At 37.6% G+C, this 19,439-nt stretch overlaps 1 protein-coding gene across 3 annotated transcripts in view; it reads left to right on the forward strand.

The window, feature by feature from the left end:
- UNC79 (unc-79 homolog, NALCN channel complex subunit) overlaps positions 1-19,439 on the forward strand; it is a 209,032-nt gene that overhangs the window by 182,212 nt on the left and 7,381 nt on the right. For all 3 annotated transcript variants that reach the window (XM_068991237.1, XM_068991239.1, XM_068991238.1), the window contains 6 exons: positions 786-863; positions 6,132-6,221; positions 8,644-8,819; positions 10,002-10,188; positions 11,918-12,115; positions 13,946-14,023. In XM_068991237.1, coding sequence (XP_068847338.1) covers positions 786-863; positions 6,132-6,221; positions 8,644-8,819; positions 10,002-10,188; positions 11,918-12,115; positions 13,946-14,023 — 807 coding nt within the window. The remainder of the gene's footprint in view (positions 1-785; positions 864-6,131; positions 6,222-8,643; positions 8,820-10,001; positions 10,189-11,917; positions 12,116-13,945; positions 14,024-19,439) is intronic.

The raw sequence follows: 19,439 nt of genomic DNA on the forward strand, positions 1-19,439 counted from the left end.
CGTAATTTGGCAAATCCATCCTCGCCATGAACTTGAGTCATCCCTGATTAACCATTTCATTTCACAAACTCTATTTTTAAAAAATTAATTTATTGATTGCTGAACCCCTCTGAGGTGTCCGTCAGGAAGCTAATGCTGGAGGTGAAGTGCATCCAGTCTGTGGTCTCAAAGAGCTTGTAACCGGTTGAAAAATAGACGTGTAGATCATTGCAACCTGAGGTGATGACTGTGGCGGTGGGAATGTGTGAAAATTTTATGTGGGGGACAGAGCAGAAGTCAGTGGTCATTATCAGCACAGAGGGCAGGTGTGAAGGAAGTGGGACGAGAAAGACCGGATACTGAGGGATCTCGGAGGGCAGTAAACAGGTATAATATTCACTCTGAGGTTGATTGTTTTTCTGTTTTATGATATGTGATATGACATAATGATAGAAGTCTGGAAAATCCAAAGTTCAAAAACTGTCAAAAAGTGCCAAAGAATAAATAACATGACTTCAGGGTAAATCTGACTATGTTGATATCTTTCCTTCCTTCCTTGACTGAATGTGTACCATGTCAGTGTTACACAACTGTCTGGGTAAAATGAGAATCTCTGTGTTAATCCCAGGACTGTGATTCTGAATTTCTGGTAGGAGTGAACTTTCATGACTAGCAAGTCCCATATATCCAGAGCAAATTGTCACTAAAGTAAAAACTAGTGAATCTAAGCCACGTTAATAAAATTACAAATTACTGTTACTGTCCAAGTGCTCTTAAAAATAATTATCCTTTCAATTTCTTATTAGTTTATTTGTGCAGATGCTGGAACCAAACTAGCTGAGTCCACAATCCTGAGCAAGCAGATGATCGCCTCTGTACCTGGAGTAAGTCCTGAATGAATTAATTATCTACATTTTCTATTTCTTCTCATTTCCTAATTTGGCAAAGAAGCATTTTTGGCCTGTGTCCTGGTTCACTTTTGATGGAACAAACACTGTAAAAATTGAAAACATATTAGCATCTTGTCTAAAAGAGCACTGGTGAAAATTTAAATTAATCTCTGCCCCTGGAAACTTTTAATTCTAAGAAACAGGAATAAAATTGAAGCATCCAGTTAAGGAAAGAAATGATCAGACATACAAAATAGATTTAATTAAAGTTCAGTTTTTCCCAAGTCAATTTTCTTATACTCGCTCCTGTTAGCCAATTTGATTTAACTACTGCCGGAAAGAAATAAGCATTGTAATACCTTGTTTTCCTTTATAATATTTCCTCTGAAAATTTTAAAAACTTCTGTTATCATTAACTAGTGAACTATTTGGTGAAATATGTTAAGATTCTCATAAATGGAACTGGATATCAGAAACCGCAATAACTTATTAAAGCAAGGTTATTTCAACAAACTGAGAAACTGCAGAGATTTAAATTGTTAGTGGAAAAAAGTCATTTAAATTTTCAACAAAAAAATTTTAATAAGATAAAGGGTCACATAATCTTCTGCCCTAAAATAAGAACTCTATTGTTTTAGGAAAATTTCCCTTGTTTTGATCTACTTCAGTATCATAATTGTTGGATATTTATATATTGGATTGGCTGAAAAGTTCATTTGAGTTTTTCCGTAAGATGTTATGGAAAAACCTGAATAAACTTTTTGGCCAACCCAATACTTTCTAGTTCTTTGCTAGTACTGAATAACATAGTATATAACATAGTATATGGCATATATACAAAGATCCTCTTCACATTTATTTTGAGTAATATTCTTGGATAAATTCCTTCATCAGTGAGCAGGAATATCTTCATAGTACATGTTCACAAGAGGTTTTTATTAATTTATATTTGTAAGTATACTAGTTTTGCCCATAAAACACTAAATGTTACTTCAATTCTTTTTTTATGTGGAGAAATATTATGAGAGAGGAAAAATAACAGTCATTCAACTCAGAGATAATTTTACTGCTAACATATTAGTTCTTTCTTCTTTTTCTGCATGTATTTATTTAAACATAGTTGAAACCATAGGTGCGATATAGACACAGCTTTAGCTTCATATGTCTTAAGCATTTTCCCTAAAGTGATATCATCTCATACAAATGCACCATATAACAATAGTTGATAATATGGGTTTTGATTTGCAACAGAGTTTGAGAACTGACATTTACTAGCCGTGTGATCAAGAAAATTATTTAATCCATGATTCTTTGATTTACGTTATCTGTAGAATGGGCTTTCACAGGGCCTAAGATCTAGGTTGAGGATTGAATGAGATAATGCATGGAAAGCACATTGACAAGGTGAGAAACATAAGTAAGTGCTGTGTGAACATTAACTATTGAAAATAATATTAATGGAGGTGAGGGGACAGGACTGTCATGTTTAAGGGCACAAACTTATAATGAGCAGTAAATAAGTCCTAGCGATATGATGCAAGTACAGTGAATATAGACTATAAGATTGTATTATAATAATCAAACTTGCTAAAAAACTAAAAATTATTCCTACCAAATGGAAAAGATAATTAAGTAATGTGATACAGTGCTAATTATCACTACAAGGGCAGTCATATTACTGTATGTAAGTGAATCAAATTGACATATTGTACACCTTAAATTTATACATAGGTATATGTCAAATATTTTTCAATAAAAAAATAAAACACACCTAAAAGTTTAAAAAGCACTATTAATAAGCACTACATATTATTGGATATTTTAGTTATTTTCAATATTCTACAATTATAACTAATGTGTAATAAATATCTTTGTGCTTAAATCTTTGCTCATATTTTAGACTTTTTTATAATAGATTTCTGGTAGTAGAATTAATAGACCTTGGGTTTTTTTTAAGGGTTCTTGATAATAGTTGGGCAATACAAGATGCTTGCATTAAGCAGAGATAAAATCCCAGTTCTTAGCAACTTAGCTCAAAAAAGTTTATTGTTTGCTTGTGTGAAGTTTAAAAGGGTGTCCTGGTTAGTAAGGGGAGGAGGACTTTCACATGAATGCACAGAGGTTGGGTTTCTTCTGTCAGGTGCAGCCCCTGTAATCAGCTGGTGATTGGGGAAAGAGGAGAGCTTATAGTGCATGGAAGGTTTTCATGGATCAGGCCTAAAAGTGGTACACATTTTTCCTACTCATGTTTCATTGGCTAGAACTCAGTCACATGGCCACACCTGACTGCAAAGGAGGACGGGAAATGTGGTCTAGTGCATCCTAGGGAAGAAAAAAATGGTTCTGTGGGTAGCTGGCCAGTCTCTGCCCAGTAGTCACTGGTTTCCTCATTTAACTGTCTAAACTTCAATATTTGATACCTATGTGGTAGCTAAAAAATAATATCCCTAATATATAAAGGTTTATTGAAATCAACAAGTAAAAGTCAAATATTCCAAAACAATAAAATAGCAAGTTATTGATCTACATATAGAACCCTTTCCAATGACCAATAAGCCACTCACAGTAAATCGGTTACCATGGCTAGCAATCAGTGAACTCTAAATTAATGTAAAATATAAAATATTTAAAATATAAAAATTAAAACCATCTGGCATATCAACAAATTTTTCCTAACAATGAAACTCACTGATGATGAAGTAAAACAAGCATTCTTATAAGATCCTGGTGGTAGTCAGTCTTGCTGAAGAACACTGTGACAATCTATTTCTAGGTACATGTTTGAGAAAATAAATATGGAATTATCTATAAGCACATAAAGCAGCATTTAAAATAGCAAAAACATAGAAACAAAATTAATGTGCAACATTAGGATATTATTTAAATAAAATAAGATACATCTTCCCTGTTTGCTCAGTAGTAAAGAATCTGCCTGCAATTCAGGAGACATGGGTTTGAATCCCTGGATTGGGAAGATCCCCTGGAGAAGGAAATAACAACCCACCTCAATATTCTTGCCTGGGAAATCCCACAGAGGAGTCTGGAGGGCTGCAGTCCATGGGATTGCCGAAGAGTTGGACATGACTTAACAACTAAACAAAGTAACAGCCCATCTATAAGATGGACTATCATGTGGACCAAATCAAATTTAAGAATATTTCATTGGAAAACATTTATGATGGATTTAATTTAAAAGCAGATTAGAAAAAATAATGTCAATCTTATGAAAACTTTATATGTTTGTATGTTATATGCACTAAAAATATTTGGAAGGAATTATAACAGTGGCAAAATTCAGAGGCAGGAATTAGGATTATGGCGACTTTTCTTAATTTATATTTTCCAAGTTTTCTGCATTGAACACAGGTTATCTTTATAATTCAAGAAATATAACTATTATGGCCATTTTTCTTTTCCTTACTTTATATTTTCCAAGATTTCTGCATTGAACGCATGTTATCTTTATAATTCAAGAAATGTAACTTTAAAATCAGATACAAGTTTTGAGGAAAAATTGGATACGAATCATTTCAATTCATGTTTTTGAGATCAGAGTATGTTTTCAACTCATTTATCATCAGCTTTCCCATTGAAATAAACGTAGGTCTTCTGAAACAAGCTGAGCTTGTCTCTATGTTTTTTTATTTTTAAAATAATGTGTAAGATTATACCTATGTTTTGCAAAGTAAAAAATTTATGTGGTTTATTTTATAACTGGCTCACTGAAGTTATCTTGGCTAGAAAGTGTATTGTAAGACTTTTATTAGATGTAGTTACTCTAGAGCAAAAGTAACTGGCAATAGTAAATTCTTTCCTCTCACATTTTTGAAATTCAAAGGTAAAAGACAAATATCGAATAATGCTCCAAGTAATTATTTTCTGTGACATTTGCCTAGTTGAAATGGTATAAAATATTGCCTGTGAAAGAAACAAATCCCTTTCAGGAAATTCAGGAGCAGAGTATATGCTCTTATTTGCATGACATGTGAAAGGTCAGAGAAAATGGAATAAATCGGGGGGAGAAGTCCTTTCTTGCACTTAGGGATTAATATTGCCAAAGCAGGAGCACAATAACCTTTTATAACTCCTTCACTTGATTTAAATTAAAAGAAGAAAACCTTAGAATGTATGAAATGCTTGGAAAACACTCTGGCAGAGCTGCCAATGACCTTATTTTACTGTTTGTTATCCTGTCAGAGGAACTGACAGGCGTAACATTCTAGAAGAGATAGAAGGTGATACAGTTCAGTGCTGTGCAGATTTACATGAATATGGGAAAATGAGAGCCACTGGGTGAGCTAGTTAAGTATCTAATGTTTCAGATTTTCCTAAAGAGACTAAGAAAGGCCTTAGCATGGTATTCAGATGGCTTCAAAGAGGGCCTGCTTTTGATCCACATTATATCCAGTCTTATGTATGGGTTCTCTGGTACAGCTTTGATGTAGCAGCCTGGCTGTCCATTTTCCTTTTCTGTGCGTGTAATCCTAAATTCACTGCCTTGCCCTGAGAGAGCAGGTTTATTCCATTTAATAACCTGGAACACAAGTATGTGCCCTGAGAGCAGGTTTATTCCATTTAATAACCTGAAACAGTGTTTTTTTTTTTTTCTTTAAGATTTCTCAAACATGCTGCTAGTAGTGGGGAAGATGACTAGTTTGTTTCTTTCCCTAATTTTCCCTAGTAAGAATTTAACAATACATTCATCTACTTAATAGTGTACCTACTATATATAAGAAGTTGTAAGTGCTTGAACATAAGAATTTTTGAGTCTTTCAGCAGACACAATATTTGTTTGTGTCCTTTTTTGCTTTTGACAGAGAAAGATATCCAAGATTATGGTGGTAGAATTTAGTGGTACATATTTTGCATGTATCTTTGAGATTCCCTAGAGTGATTAGGTGTTACTGCTGTTTTATGGTGACTCATGTCGTAGAGACTGATATTAGTGGCTTCGCACAGGCTGTCTTTATATATCAGCCAGTTAACAAACAAACAAAAATCAGTTAAGTCACCCAGTGGGGAAAAAAAGCACATAAACCCTGTCTCCCATAGGCTACCCCTACTTCTTTGCTCTCCACCACAAATCTTTTAATTGTTGTCCAAAGTGGGGGCAGCCAGAGACTATGGCTGAGAGTAACAGAGTGAGTCAGAGATCCAGAAAGCAAAACAGCAGGAAATCAGAGTCAGGCAATCACTGCGGTCAGGACTACAGAGCTGGCGTGACTCGGGGCACGCGCCCAGCGGTGTCCTTGTGTGTTTCAGTGTGGAACGGCGGCCATGGAGTGCGTGCGGCAGTACATCAGCGACGTGCTGGACTTCATGGCAGACATGCACACGCTGACCAAGCTGAAGGTAAGGGGGCTGCATCCCCTCATCTCTCAGGGGAGTGAGAGGGGGAGGCATTCGCAGGGAACTGAAGCAGCCAGATGGAAATTTATCCTTACCTGGAGAGGTAGCAATGGCAGTGTTGAATGAGCCCATGTCCTGGAACTCTGAAGCACCAGGTTTGCCTCTGCAAAGAGGGGATGGAGAAAGGAAAGGAGATTTCCACAGTGGTGTCAGTTCTGTGCATACCTTTATTTTTGCCCCATTTATTCAATTCTTACCAGGCCCCGTATTGTAAAATGTTCCCATTTTATGAATGTAGACACTGAGGCCTGGAGTGGTACAATCTTTTGCTCAAGGTCACACTTCTGATAACTGATGGAAACAGGGGTGACCTGAGACTGTGGGGACCTCCTCCAATTCAGCCTCCTTTCACTGTACCACCCAGTGTCATTTAATTACCTTGAGCCTTAGTTTCCTCATTCGCAAAAGAAGTCCAATGAATTCACCTAAATAAACCTAGCTTTGTTGACCACTACACGATTTGGTGTGAAATAATGCATGTGTTCTTGCCTGGAGAATCCTAGGGACAGAGGAGCCTGGAGGGCTGCCGTCTATGGGGTCGCACAGAGTCGCACACGACTGAAGCGACTTAACAGCAGCAGCAGCAGCAGCAGCAGCAATGCATGCGAAAAGACTTCTGTAAACTTTAGTTTGTAGGAAATGTGTACACATTATACAAACATAAGCTGTTTATGGTTTTTATCTGTATCAAAGCTATCTCCTTCCAGAAAATAATTGAAGACAAAGCAACATTTAATTTGCATAGGGACAAAATCTTAGTGAGGTTGTTGAGGTTATTGATTGCTTTGCAGGGTGGAATGAATTGCTGATGCCAGTCAACGTCCTTGCTGTGAGTCAACTAGGCAGCTAAAAGACTGATAGTCTGAGAGATTTGAGGAAGACCCACGAAAAAGAGCAGAAGAAGATCCAAACATGGGCCAATGAGCAGCCAGGTTGCAGTCTGGCACTAAATGTGGCTTTTTGAGAAACAGGAGCTGGTTGTCCCAGAAGTTTATCAGCTAAAACTACAGTCCTTTCAGCACCCAGCTCAGTTTCCAGACTGCTCAGATAATCCAAATGTTTCTTGGGTGTAGGGATAGGTGGAGACTGAAATAAAAATTTAAATTGACGATTTCTCACGATATCCAAATCCAGTCATTTCTGAGTAAGCGTCCCTAATGTTTGGTCATGCACAGGTTACTGATTGCTAATCCTGGCTGCTCACACTGAGACAGTTTTGATGTCTGAAGAGGAAATATTATCTAAACAGCTTTATAGCCACCTTGAAAATACAGAGAAAAATATTAAGAAGGAACCATGATGACCAAATGGTTGGGGACTTCTGACCTAATCCAACTCTCTGAATTTATATATTAGGGAAACAGATCAGAAAAGTCAAGTGGCAAGTGGCTTATCTAAAGTCATGTGAGTTTAGGACAGAACTGGGTCTAGAACTTACGTCTCATCTCCCAGTTCAGTGCTCTTTCCACTAAGCCACACTGAGCAATGAAAAAATTCACCAATATGTCTTAGGTAACATGCCTGACATCATTCTAGACATTTAAGGATGTGATGATGAAATTTATAGTCTGACAGTGATGGCCAGTTTTAAAGAGAATTTCATACAAACTAAAGTGAAATTGTGACTTTCACAATTGCTATGAAAAAGGGGTAGACAATGGCATGAGAGCTTCTAATAGGGTGAAATGGCCTAGCCAGGGAAGTTAGAAAGGCTCACAGAGGAGGTCAGGCTTCCCAAGTGGCTCAGTAGCAAAGAATCCGCCTGCCAATACACGAGATGCAGGAGACGCGAGTTCAGTCCCTGGGTTGGGAAGATCCCCTGGAGGAGGAAATGGCTATCCACTCCAGGATTCTTGCCTGGAAAATCCCATGAACAGAGGAGCCTGGCAGACTATAGAGTCCATGGGATTGCAAAGAGTCAGACATGACTGAGCGAGTGAGCATGCACGCATACAGAGGAGGTCAAGGAAGGCTTCCTTGAGGAGGTGACATCAGAGTTAAAATCTGAGTAATGAATAAGGTTAACTAGGTAAAGAGAGGCAGAAACAATATTTCAGGCAGAGAAAAGAGCATGAGTGAAGGCCAGCGATGGTGGGGGGAAGCATGGAGAGCCAGTGAAGCTGGACCACAAGGATGAAGGGATAAGGTGCAGAGGTCTGTAGTGTCTAGACTGTCTCAGGTTGTTTAGGCCATGATAAGAATTTTTTCCCTCTTTGTCACAAAACCCCTAAAGAAGTTCAAATCAGTTGTAGCTTGGGAGTGATGATAGAAGATATGGATACAACACCTGATCTTTTGTGAAGAGTGTCCTGAAATGTCCCCGGGTACTTTGCCAAAGTCACAAAAACACCACTTGGTTTTGTAGAGCCACATGAAGACATGTTCCCAGCCTCTGCATGAAGATACCTTCGGTGGACATCTCAAAGTTGGGCTGGCTCAGATTGCAGCCATGGAAATCTCCCGGGGCAACCACAGAGACAACAAAGCTGTGATCCGCTATCTGCCTTGGCTCTATCATCCCCCTTCTGCAATGCAGCAAGGGTAAGACCCTTATTATTCTGGCAACGAGGCAGGAAACACCCCCTGAGCTTCCTGGGGCTCAGTAAGAGCTGCTGAATGCACTGAAGATCTAGAGAATAAATATGATTGGTTGGAAAGATGGGATTTGAAACCAATTTCCATACTTATTTGACGACCCAACAGCATTTTTTGAATACAAGTACTTCATGACATATGGGCTTCCCAGGTGGCTCAGTGGTGAACAATCTACCTGCCAGTGCGGGAGACACAGGAGACTCATGTTAGACCCCTGGATCGAGAAGATCGCCTAGAGAAAAGAAATGGCAACCTGCTCCAGTATTCTTGCCCGGGAAATTCCACGACAGGGGAGCCTGGAGGACTACAGTCCATTCGGTTGCACTGAGCACATTGACATGCTGCCAGTAAAACTTGTGCTTGTACAAAAGCCTCAGTCCTTTTGATGGGTGTTGAAAACTTGGAGCTTAGAACTACCACTTCAACTCATAATTTCCACTAGTTAAGTACATTGATAGGTATTTATTTTAGTGCTTACATTGCCTCTGCCTTCAATGACCTTAGATTGTAGCTGGAACAGAATCTACAGCAGAGATGAAATAGAGTGAAAGGAAGTGTGAGCACCCGACCCTGCCCGAAGGGAGGCTGAGAAGAGAGAGGTGCCCATGGACTAGTTCATTTGAGAACTCAGAGCAGGCTTGGCCTGCCATCCTGCATGAGCAGCTTCCGTGCTAGAGGAGAGGTTTGACGATGTGATGGAGGGAGGGGGAGGGGGAGGGAGGGGGAGGAGGCTGGAGGAGGGGGAGAACAGGAAAATGGGTGGCTGTGTGTTTTAGCTCCTCTTCTATTCCTCCCCTTCTGGTGGATATATCGAGAACTCTCTATTGAGAAGAAAGGAAAGAATTTAGAAAGAGAAACTAATCAGAAAGGCAGCCAGATTTATGGAAGAATGATATTTAATCCTGTGTCACCGAAGCCTGCTCTTTGCTCGAGAAGCTGAGCTCCAGGATTAGAGTGGGAAACAAGAAAAAAACATTTATCACTTCATTGGCACTTTGTTGCTTTGGTGTTTTATTTTATGTAATTGCCTACAAGGCCATACTTTTACACCCCTCCATCAGTGTTTGTTGAGCAGCCAATGAAACAGAAAGCCCAAGACAACTCTAACACTTCCTTCCTCCCTAATAGACCGAAAGAATTCATCGAGTGTGTCTCCCACATCCGGCTCTTGTCCTGGCTGCTTCTGGGTGCCCTTACCCATAATGCGGTGTGTCCCAATGCCTCCTCTCCCTGCCTACCCATACCTCTGGATGCGGGTTCCCATATTGCAGACCATCTTATTGTTATCCTGATTGGATTTCCAGAGCAATCAAAGGTAAGTGATTTCTGCAAGATTAAAGCCATACGCATCAAGATTGCTAATGGAAACCCTTATCGGCCAATTACATTTCTTCTGAGAAGGAAATGCACCTTATCACTTGCCCTCCTGTGAATGCTCGGGAAGCAACTTTGTGCTAATGCCTTATTTAAAGTTGTTTAAATTCCCAGACTATCTTCTCTTCCCCCTAAGTTGTTTTTCAGTTTACTTTTATGAAGATAAATTATAGAGGCAAGCAAGAGTTAGCTTCCTAGGCATTGCTGTCTCAAAATAATGAAGAGAAATAAAAGGCTTGAAATATAATAAAACTTCCGTGATCAGTTTTTATAAACAAATATAAAGTGGAGGGAAATTTATTCTCTAATTTTTTATGCACTGTCTTTTCAACTCAAATCTCTAGAGATATATGAAGATACAAAATGAAAATAAGGCCAGTTGGGAACTCACTAAATTATATATGGGAATCACTTACACAGAGGAACTTATAAATTGTAGAGACGGGTGGTGTGCTTAAGGGAATAAAGTAAATCCGAGGCTTAGCATCAATCATGAGCCTGTACAAGCAAACCAGACAACTAATACTGCTCAGCTGTGAGGAGCCTAAGTCCCCTCACAGAGCCTAGGCCAGTTCTAGGAGCTCATGGTGGTTTTGGGAACAGCTGGGATTTAGGCTAGCTAGGGCAAGCTTCACCAGCAATAGATTTTTTTTTTTTTTAATTCTGCAATAAAATAGAGCACCCATCCAAATTACCTGAATGATGTTTACAAAAGGAAGTAGGGAGTCGGTTCCTAATATTTCAACCGCAGCTGTGTTTGATTCCTAATGATGGTACTTTGTAATTCTGTGACACTGAAAAGTTACTTAACCTGTCTGAGCTCCAGGTTTTCAGCTGTCAAATAGATGAGGTGGTGTGAGAATTATGAAGGTAAACTGTGACTCTTTAGCGCAGTGTTTGGGATGTTGCAGTTGCTCCCTCAGTCAGTACTTACTACTAGTTAGGAGTCCTGTCTCTACTGCTGCTGCTCCTGCTGCCGTTACTAGTGGTACGATTCTTAAGCGCTGAATAGTGCATCATTCTATGTCACCTCATTTACTCCAAGCTACAGCTCTCTGAGTGGGGTACCATTACCCCCATTTCACAGAGGGGCAGACATCCTGAGACGGTGGAATGGTTGTGCTTGCTAATCTAGTTTAGGGATAGGAATGTCACTTTCATTAAAGGGCAAGGGGGTGGGAATGGGGGTTTCCCTGGTGGCCCAGTGGGAAAGAATCTGCCTGCAGTGCAGGAGATACAAGTTTGATCCCTGGTTCAGAAAGATCCCCTGGAGAAGGAAATGGCAACCCAGTCCAGTATTCTTGCCTGGAGAAGACACAGGAGCCTGGTGGGGCCATGGGGTTGTGAGAGTTGGACACAACTGAGTGACTAAACCACCACCACCACCACCACCAAGGAGGTGGGCAGATTTATTCTGCAAACCAAGGTGCCTTCTGTCTGAAAAGATATTTGGTCTCTAAGTGCCCTCCCACTGACTGAGTGAAGAGCAGACTATTTGAAGGTGATGAATCATGAGTTTGTATCTTGGAGACAGCTCCGCCAGCCTCGCATCGCTCGAATTGCATGTACTTTGGCTGTGCCCTTTCGAAGGCCAAAGTCACGCGGGGAGAGCTCCGTGAAGCGCCACAGCCCACTAGAGCGTAACGGTTCCCTGTTTGCTTCCTCTGCAGACCTCCGTGCTGCACATGTGCTCTCTTTTCCACGCATTTATCTTTGCCCAGCTCTGGACCGTATATTGTGAACAAAGTGCCGTAGCTACGAATGTCCAAAGTCAGAATGAATTCAGCTTCACAGCGATCCTGACAGCGCTAGAATTCTGGAGTAGGGTGACCCCCAGCATCCTTCAGCTGATGGCCCATAACAAAGTGGTGAGTTCACAGATGGGTTTCCCCTCTTGGATAGACTCTCAAAACGTGTAAGCCGCTCTTAGTCCTCACAATATGTGCTTTTTAAAGACCTCAGTTGTAATAATATGTAAATGGATTGGTGAATTTCTATGTGAAAAACAGGATATTCTACATGCGTAATAATTTTGATGAAAAACAAAGCAAACATGTAAATTCAGTTAAAACAGTGTTTGTTTTCTCTGCCTAGTGGCAAAGGAAACGTGTGTGAAACTTCTACCTTTACAAGGTGTCTTGTTCTATAAAGTCAGAGAGTTAGGAAGGGGTTTTTTATTATTTTTGGATTCTAAGGCAGTTTGGGGAAACTGTGGTCAATTAAGAGCAGACTGACTGTATGTGTTAATTCCACTTAGGGCAAAAAGTCTGAAAAGAGTTTCACCTTTTTGAGTTGCTCTCCAAGGACCTAGGCTCCTTAGTCTTCAAACCCAGTTGCATTTTAATGCAGATGGTTTACCTTGTTGGAAAAGATCTGAGGTATGGCTAGCATGGGTCCATGTCTTTGAACAAGCTTGGCTTAGTCCAGTAGAGTTAAGATTGGAGGGTATATGGGAGGAATTTCCAAAGGAGTCCTCTAGTTCAGTTTGCTGCTTCGGAGGAGGATTCTCAGCTGGGAAGGCAGCATCCAGTGTCTTGGTTATGGGCGCTTCATCAGTAGAATTCTTATCTGTGAAGGGCAAAGGGCCTGGAAGATCACCATAATGATGATCCCACTGTGCCCAGAAACCCAACAGTTCACTGTCCACAAAGGCATTCTGGAATAGTTTTTTATTGATTGAATAATTAGTCTCAGAAACATTATCTTTTAGTTATCATTGGAAAGGGGAATATCTTTTACTTTCAGTGAAGCACTTTCTTTAGAGAAGCAGATATTATTAAGTAGTTGTGTATGGAGGGAGGTGTTTTAATTCAGCTTAAAGGAAATTTATGTGAAAACCTTAGGGTGTGCAAACAGTTCTGACCACCACATAGATAATTACGTTTATTAGATGGCAGAGTTTGGGACTGAAGAAGCACGTGGAGGTCAAGTTTTCTATTCTGCTCTTTTACAGACAATGAAACTGAGACCTTAAATTTAAACTAGAGATTCAGGGTTTCCTTCTATTGTCACTAGGTTTTTTTTGGTATCGTTAATATCTCTCCTCTAAATCTCTTTCAATATTCAAATGCAGGAAATGGATGTGTTACAGGTGAATCTTGTACAAATCATGTTACAAATGAATTTGAATTAATTTTAAAGTCCAAAAATTTGGTTAAACCATATAAGCCAGTCTGGTAAAATCTCCTCTGGAGTGTTTAAAATCTAGCCATAGGGTTCTCTAATGAGGGATTATCATTTCTATTGTATTTTTGAACTGCTGTAAATATGGCTGCCTTGTTCCATGGAGAACAAAGCCTCAAACACAGATGGTGCAATAAATTAAACAACCTCTCCAAGTGGCGAAACTGTGGTGAAAGCATCAAGATGGAGAAAAGGACCTATGCCCAAGAGTTCTGCAATTGGAAATGAAGGAAGCAGAAGCCATTTATCCTCTGGTGTGAATCGCAGCGTGGTACAGATTAGTGAGGTCAATACCTGAATTCCGTTGGCAGCCTGAGTTAGATGAGCAAGGCATGACAATTGCAAAACCTCTGCAGCTTATAAAATCCAGTTTCTGGCTGAAGTTTTAGAGATGAATAAATACCATTCCTTGTGATCCTCTCTGGTTGTGCAGAAAGTCCTCATGGGCACAGGGCATGGGTTTTTCTGTGGCTGCAGACTGAGAGTGGAACTGATTTTCATATTTGTTGTTTCAGATGGTAGAAATGGTGTGTCTCCATGTGATTAGTTTAATGGAGGCATTGCAAGAATGCAATTCGACAATTTTTGTCAAGGTAGGAAATTCTTATGATTTTTATAGACCTTTACTTGCTTCTAAAACTGTGAGATTAAAAATTGCTGTTCTTGTAAGCCGTCCAGTTTGTGATAATTTATTATAGAGCCCTAGGAAACTAAGACCCTAACTCTGCTTCATTGAACTTCCCTTTTCAAACAAGATGCATGAGCAGTGGATTTTTAGGGAAAACTTGACTGTTACCAGAAAACTGCAAGGCAGTTGGTTCAGATGGAATAGACATGGGTCATCTAGCTTAACAGTCAATAGCAAACGTCAACATTATAAGAGAAACTATGTGACTGACACTTGGGTGACCATACCTGATTTTAGTTTTTACAGCTTTATTAAAGTATAATTTATGGACTGAACAGTATACACATTTAAAACATACAATTTGTTATCTTTATATCACATATATGGTGCCCATGAAACCGTCACCAAGGTCAAGGTAATGAACGCAGTCCTCACTCTCTAAAGTTTTCTCTTACACATTTATTAGTCTCTGTTCTGCCACTTCCTATGCCCCCACCTCCTCATCCCCAGGCACCTTCTAATCTGCTCTCTGTCATAATAGCTTAGTTTCATATTCTAGAATTTCATATAAATAGATTTATATAGTAGTTAAGCTTCTTTCTCCTTCTTTCATGCAGAATAATTATATTGTAATTAATCCATGTTACATGTATCAGTAGATTATTTATTTTACGTCTGAGTAGTATCCATTATATGGATATAACACATTTCATTTATCCATTCATCAGTTAATGGACATCTGAGCTGTTTCCTAAAGTTTGAGGCTATTAAAAATAAAGCTTGCTCATGTACGTAAGTCTTTGTGTAGCCATAGGCTTTTGTGTGTGTTGGATAAATACTGAGGAGTTGAATTGCTGGGCCATATGATATGTGTATAACTTTTAAAGAAATTGGCAGACTGTTTTTCCAAAGTGATTGTACCCTGTTACATTCACACCAGCAGTATGTATCCAGTGCCTGTACATCTTCATCAACACTTAATGTAGCTAATCTTTAATTTTAGCCATTCTGAGAACTGTATAGTGGTGTCTGATCATGGTTTTAAATTGCATTTTCCTATTGGCAAATTATCCTTGACATCTTTTTGTGTTCTTATTTGCTATCCATACATCTGCATGGTAAAATATCTTCTAAAATTATTTGCCCATTTAAAAAAAATCAAGTTGGGTTTTTTTTTCTTATTATTGTTTGGATACAAGTCCTATATCAGATATGTCATTTGGAATGATTTTTTTCTGTGTTTGTCTTTTCATTGTCTTCACAGTGACTTTTGAAGAGCAGAAGGTCCTAATTTTGATGAAGTACCATTTATCAAATTTTTCTTTTATTAATTATGCTTTTGGTGGTGTATTTAAGAAAACCTTTGCCTAATCAAAGACAGAGTTTTGTTTGTGTTTTCTTCTAGGTATTATATATGTTTTCTTCTAGGTGTAAGTTTGTATTTATGATCCATTTTGAGTTAACTTTTGTATGTGTGTGTGGTTTGGATTGAGGTACTTTTTATGTGTGTAGATATTCAGTTATTTCAAGATTGTTAAAAATTCTATCCATTGAATTACATTTGCACTTTTGTCAAAAATCAATTGACCATTTATATGTATGGTTCTATTTCTGGATACTCAGTTCAGTTCTATTGATCTGTTTGTCCTTCTTTGACCACACTGTCTAGGTTACTACAGCTTTCTAATGTGCCTTGAAATCATGTAGTGTTAGTCCTCGAAATATCTACATCTATTTCAAAGTTGTTTTGACTATTCTAGGTCTGTTGCATTTCTAGATACATTTTAAAATTAACTTGTCAATTATTACACAAAGCCTCCCGGGAATGTGGGTTGCATTGAATGTATGGATCACTTGAAGGAGAATTGAGATATTAGCAATATTGAGTTTTCCAGTCTATGAACACAGTATATCACTCTATTTATGTCAGCATTGACTTTTCTCAGCAATATTTTATACTTTTACATATATGGACCTAGAATATTTTGTTGAATTTATCCCTAAGTGTGTTATCCCTAGTAGTTCAGATGGTAAAGCATCTGCCTGCAATGCAGGAGACCTAGGTTCAGTCCTTGGGTTGGGAAGATCCCCTGGAGAAGGAAATGGCAACCCACTCCAGTGTTCTTGCCTGGAGAATCCCATGCACAGAAGAGCCTGGTGAGCTACAATGCATGGGGTCACAAAGAGTCAGACACAAGTGTGTAATAGTTTTATAGACTTATAAATAATGTTTTTTGCATTTAAATTTTTATTTTATTATTACTATTTAGAAATATAACTGATTTATACCTTATATCCTGCAGCCTATTAAACTCATCTATTAGTTCCGGTAAACTCATTTATTAGTTTTCTTGCAGCTTTCATCAGATTTTTTATTTAGACAATTATGTCATGTGCAAATAGAAGCAGTTTTCTTTTATTCTTTTGGATTTTTATTGTTTTAATTTCTTTTTCTTTTCTTTCTGCTCTGGCTAAATCTTCTAGTAAAAGTTGCAATAGAAGCCATGATAGTTGAAAACCTTGTCTTGTTCCTAATCTTAGGAAGAAAGCATTCATTAAATATAAATGTTAGCTGTTAGTTTTTCATAGATACCTTTGTCAGATTGAACAAATGTCTCTTCTCTTCCTAGCCTGCTAAGAACTTTTATCAGGAATAGATGTAGGCTTTGTCAAATGCTTTCTCTATGTTTATTGAGATGGTCAATAAATTTTTCTTTTTTGACTGTTTCAGGGATTGAGTTTTTGAATGTTAAACCAACCTTATATTCCTGGGGCAAACCATTTGCTCTTATATATTGCTGAATTCTATTTGCTAACTCTTGAAAATAATTTTTTGCACCAGTATTTATGAGGGATACTGGACTGTAATTTTCTTTCCTTGTAATAACTATATTTTGATTTTAGTATCAGGGTAATGATGGCCTTATAGCATAAATTGGAAAGTATTCCTTTTCTGTTTTCTGGAAAAGTTTGTATAGGTTTGGTATTATTTTTTTCCCTTAAGTATTTGGCCATATTCACCAATGGAACTGCCTGGGCTTGGAATTTTCTTTGCCGGAGGGTGTTAAACTTCAATTTCTTTAACAGACATAGGGCTGTTTAAGTTATCTGCTTATTTGTGAGTGATCTTTGACAGTATGTACCTATCAAAGAATTCATCCATTTCATCACAATAGTTGATGTTATTGGCATGAACTTATTCAGAATATTCTCTTATTATACTTTTAATATTTGTAGGATCTGTTGTTATGCCACCTCTTTCATTTCTGGTAATGGTGATTTGTGATCTCACCTTTTTTTTTCTAGTTAGTCTGAATAAAGGTTCATCAGTTTTAGTGAGCTTTTGATTTAAAACAGTGACAACAGTAATCATCTTTTGGTTAGTTTTCACTGATATTCTCCATAGTTTTTGTTTCATGGATTTCTGTTTTTATAGCTTTAAATTTCACTTGCTCTTCTTTTTCTTATCTCTTAAGGTAGTAGTGGAATTCACTGATTTGAGATTTTTATTCTTTAATAGCAAGAGATTACTGCTATGAATTTCCATCTAACCACTGGTTCAACGACATCCTACACTTTGGTAGTTGTGTTCTCATTTTTGTTCAGTTCCAAATATTTTCAATCTTCCCTTTTGCTTTCTTTTTGGATCCATTGCTTATTTAGAAGTATATAATTTAGTTTTTAAATAATTAAGGCTTTTCTAGAGATTTTCTGTTCTGGAGTTTTTTAGTTTAATCACACTGTGGTCAGGGAACATAGCTTGTATAATTTGACTCGTTTTAAGCTCTTTGAGGCTTGTTTTGTGGCCCCGGATATTGTCTATCTCAGCAGGTGCTTTGTGTTCACTAGAAAAGAATGTCTTCTGCTGCTGTTGAACAGTTTCTTTGCCAGTTGGTTCAAGCTTCTTGAGAGTGCTGTTCATTGTTTTGTTCCTGTCCTTTGTTCTTTTTCTATCTGCTTAGTCTATCGATTATTGAGAAAGGGGTATTGAAATATCTCCCTAATTTATCTTTTCAAATCTACCAGTTTTTGTTTCCCATATTATACAGCTATTATTAGGTGCATAAATGTTTAGGATTGTTTTATCTTAGTGAATTGAATTTATGAAATAGTTGCCTTTATCTTAGTAATATCTTTGGTAATAATAGAGGCCAATTTTCTTTTGATGAGTGTTAGGACAGTGTATTTTTTTCTATCCTTTAATCTATTTGTGTCTTTATAGTTAAAGTATGTTTCTTATAGGCAGCATAGGGTGTTGCACTTTTAAAAAATCTAATCTGACAATCTCTTTTAATTAGGTTTTTTTAAACCATCTTTACTTAATGTGTTCTGTGATATTATTTGGCTTAAAATATCTTGTTATTTGTTTTCTATATTTCCCATGTGTTCTTTGTCCTTTATTCCCTCTTATTCTACCTTCTTTTTGACTGACTTTTTAGTGATTAAATTTTGGATATAATTTCCTCTTTTTGGTCTAGTTTCTTAAGGGGAAAGCTGAGGTCACTGATTTGAGTACCTTTTTCTATCCAGTTGTCAGTCTTTAGTGCTCTAAGTCTCCTCCTAAGTACTGCTTTAGCTGCAGTCCACTGAATTTTTATATATTCTCCTCTTCATTCAGTTCAAAATAGTTTCTAATTTGCCTTTTGATATCTTTGATCCATGGGTTATTTCAGTGCGTTTTTCAGTTATCTTATTACTTATCTGTCTTAGTTGCTGTTGTTTTAGTGGCTGACTTAGAGTTAATAGTCTACATTTTTAACAACCCAATCTACCTTCAAATAATAGTATACCGCTTCATATATATAATGAGAATGTGCAACAGTCCAGTCCATTTTCAGTCTTTGTGCTCTTATTGTCACCCATTGTACTCCTACATATGTTATAAAGCAAACCACAATTGTTTGTCGCTTGAAACAGTTACCTCTTAAAGCAATTTAAAATGTGTTTTATATTTATTTGTATTTGCGATAATTGCCATATTTGTACTTTTCAGTTTTATTTATTCCTTTCTATAGAGTTAAACTTCCATCTTCCTTCTGCCCAAATGACTTTCTTTACTACTTCTTGTGTAGTTCTGCTGAAGCTTAATTCCTCCAACTTTTCTATATCTGAGGAAGTCTTTACTTTGCCTTCATTTTTGAAAGTATTTTCACTGGTTCTCGAGTTTAGGTTAAAGTTTTTTTCCCTAGTATTTTAAAGATGCTATTCATCTACTGTCTTCTTGCTTCCATTATTTCTGAAAAGAAATCTTTGTCATTCTTATATATTTTTTCTATATATAATATGTCTTTTTTCTTGGGCTGCTTTTAAGATTTTTTTTTTTATGCTTTACCATTGTTGCTAAGCAACTTGAAGAGGATATGCCTTGGTGTAGCTTTCTT

The sequence above is a fragment of the Capricornis sumatraensis genome, chromosome 19, assembly GCF_032405125.1.
Source record: "Capricornis sumatraensis isolate serow.1 chromosome 19, serow.2, whole genome shotgun sequence".
In the NCBI taxonomy this organism is placed as follows: Eukaryota; Metazoa; Chordata; class Mammalia; order Artiodactyla; family Bovidae; genus Capricornis; species Capricornis sumatraensis.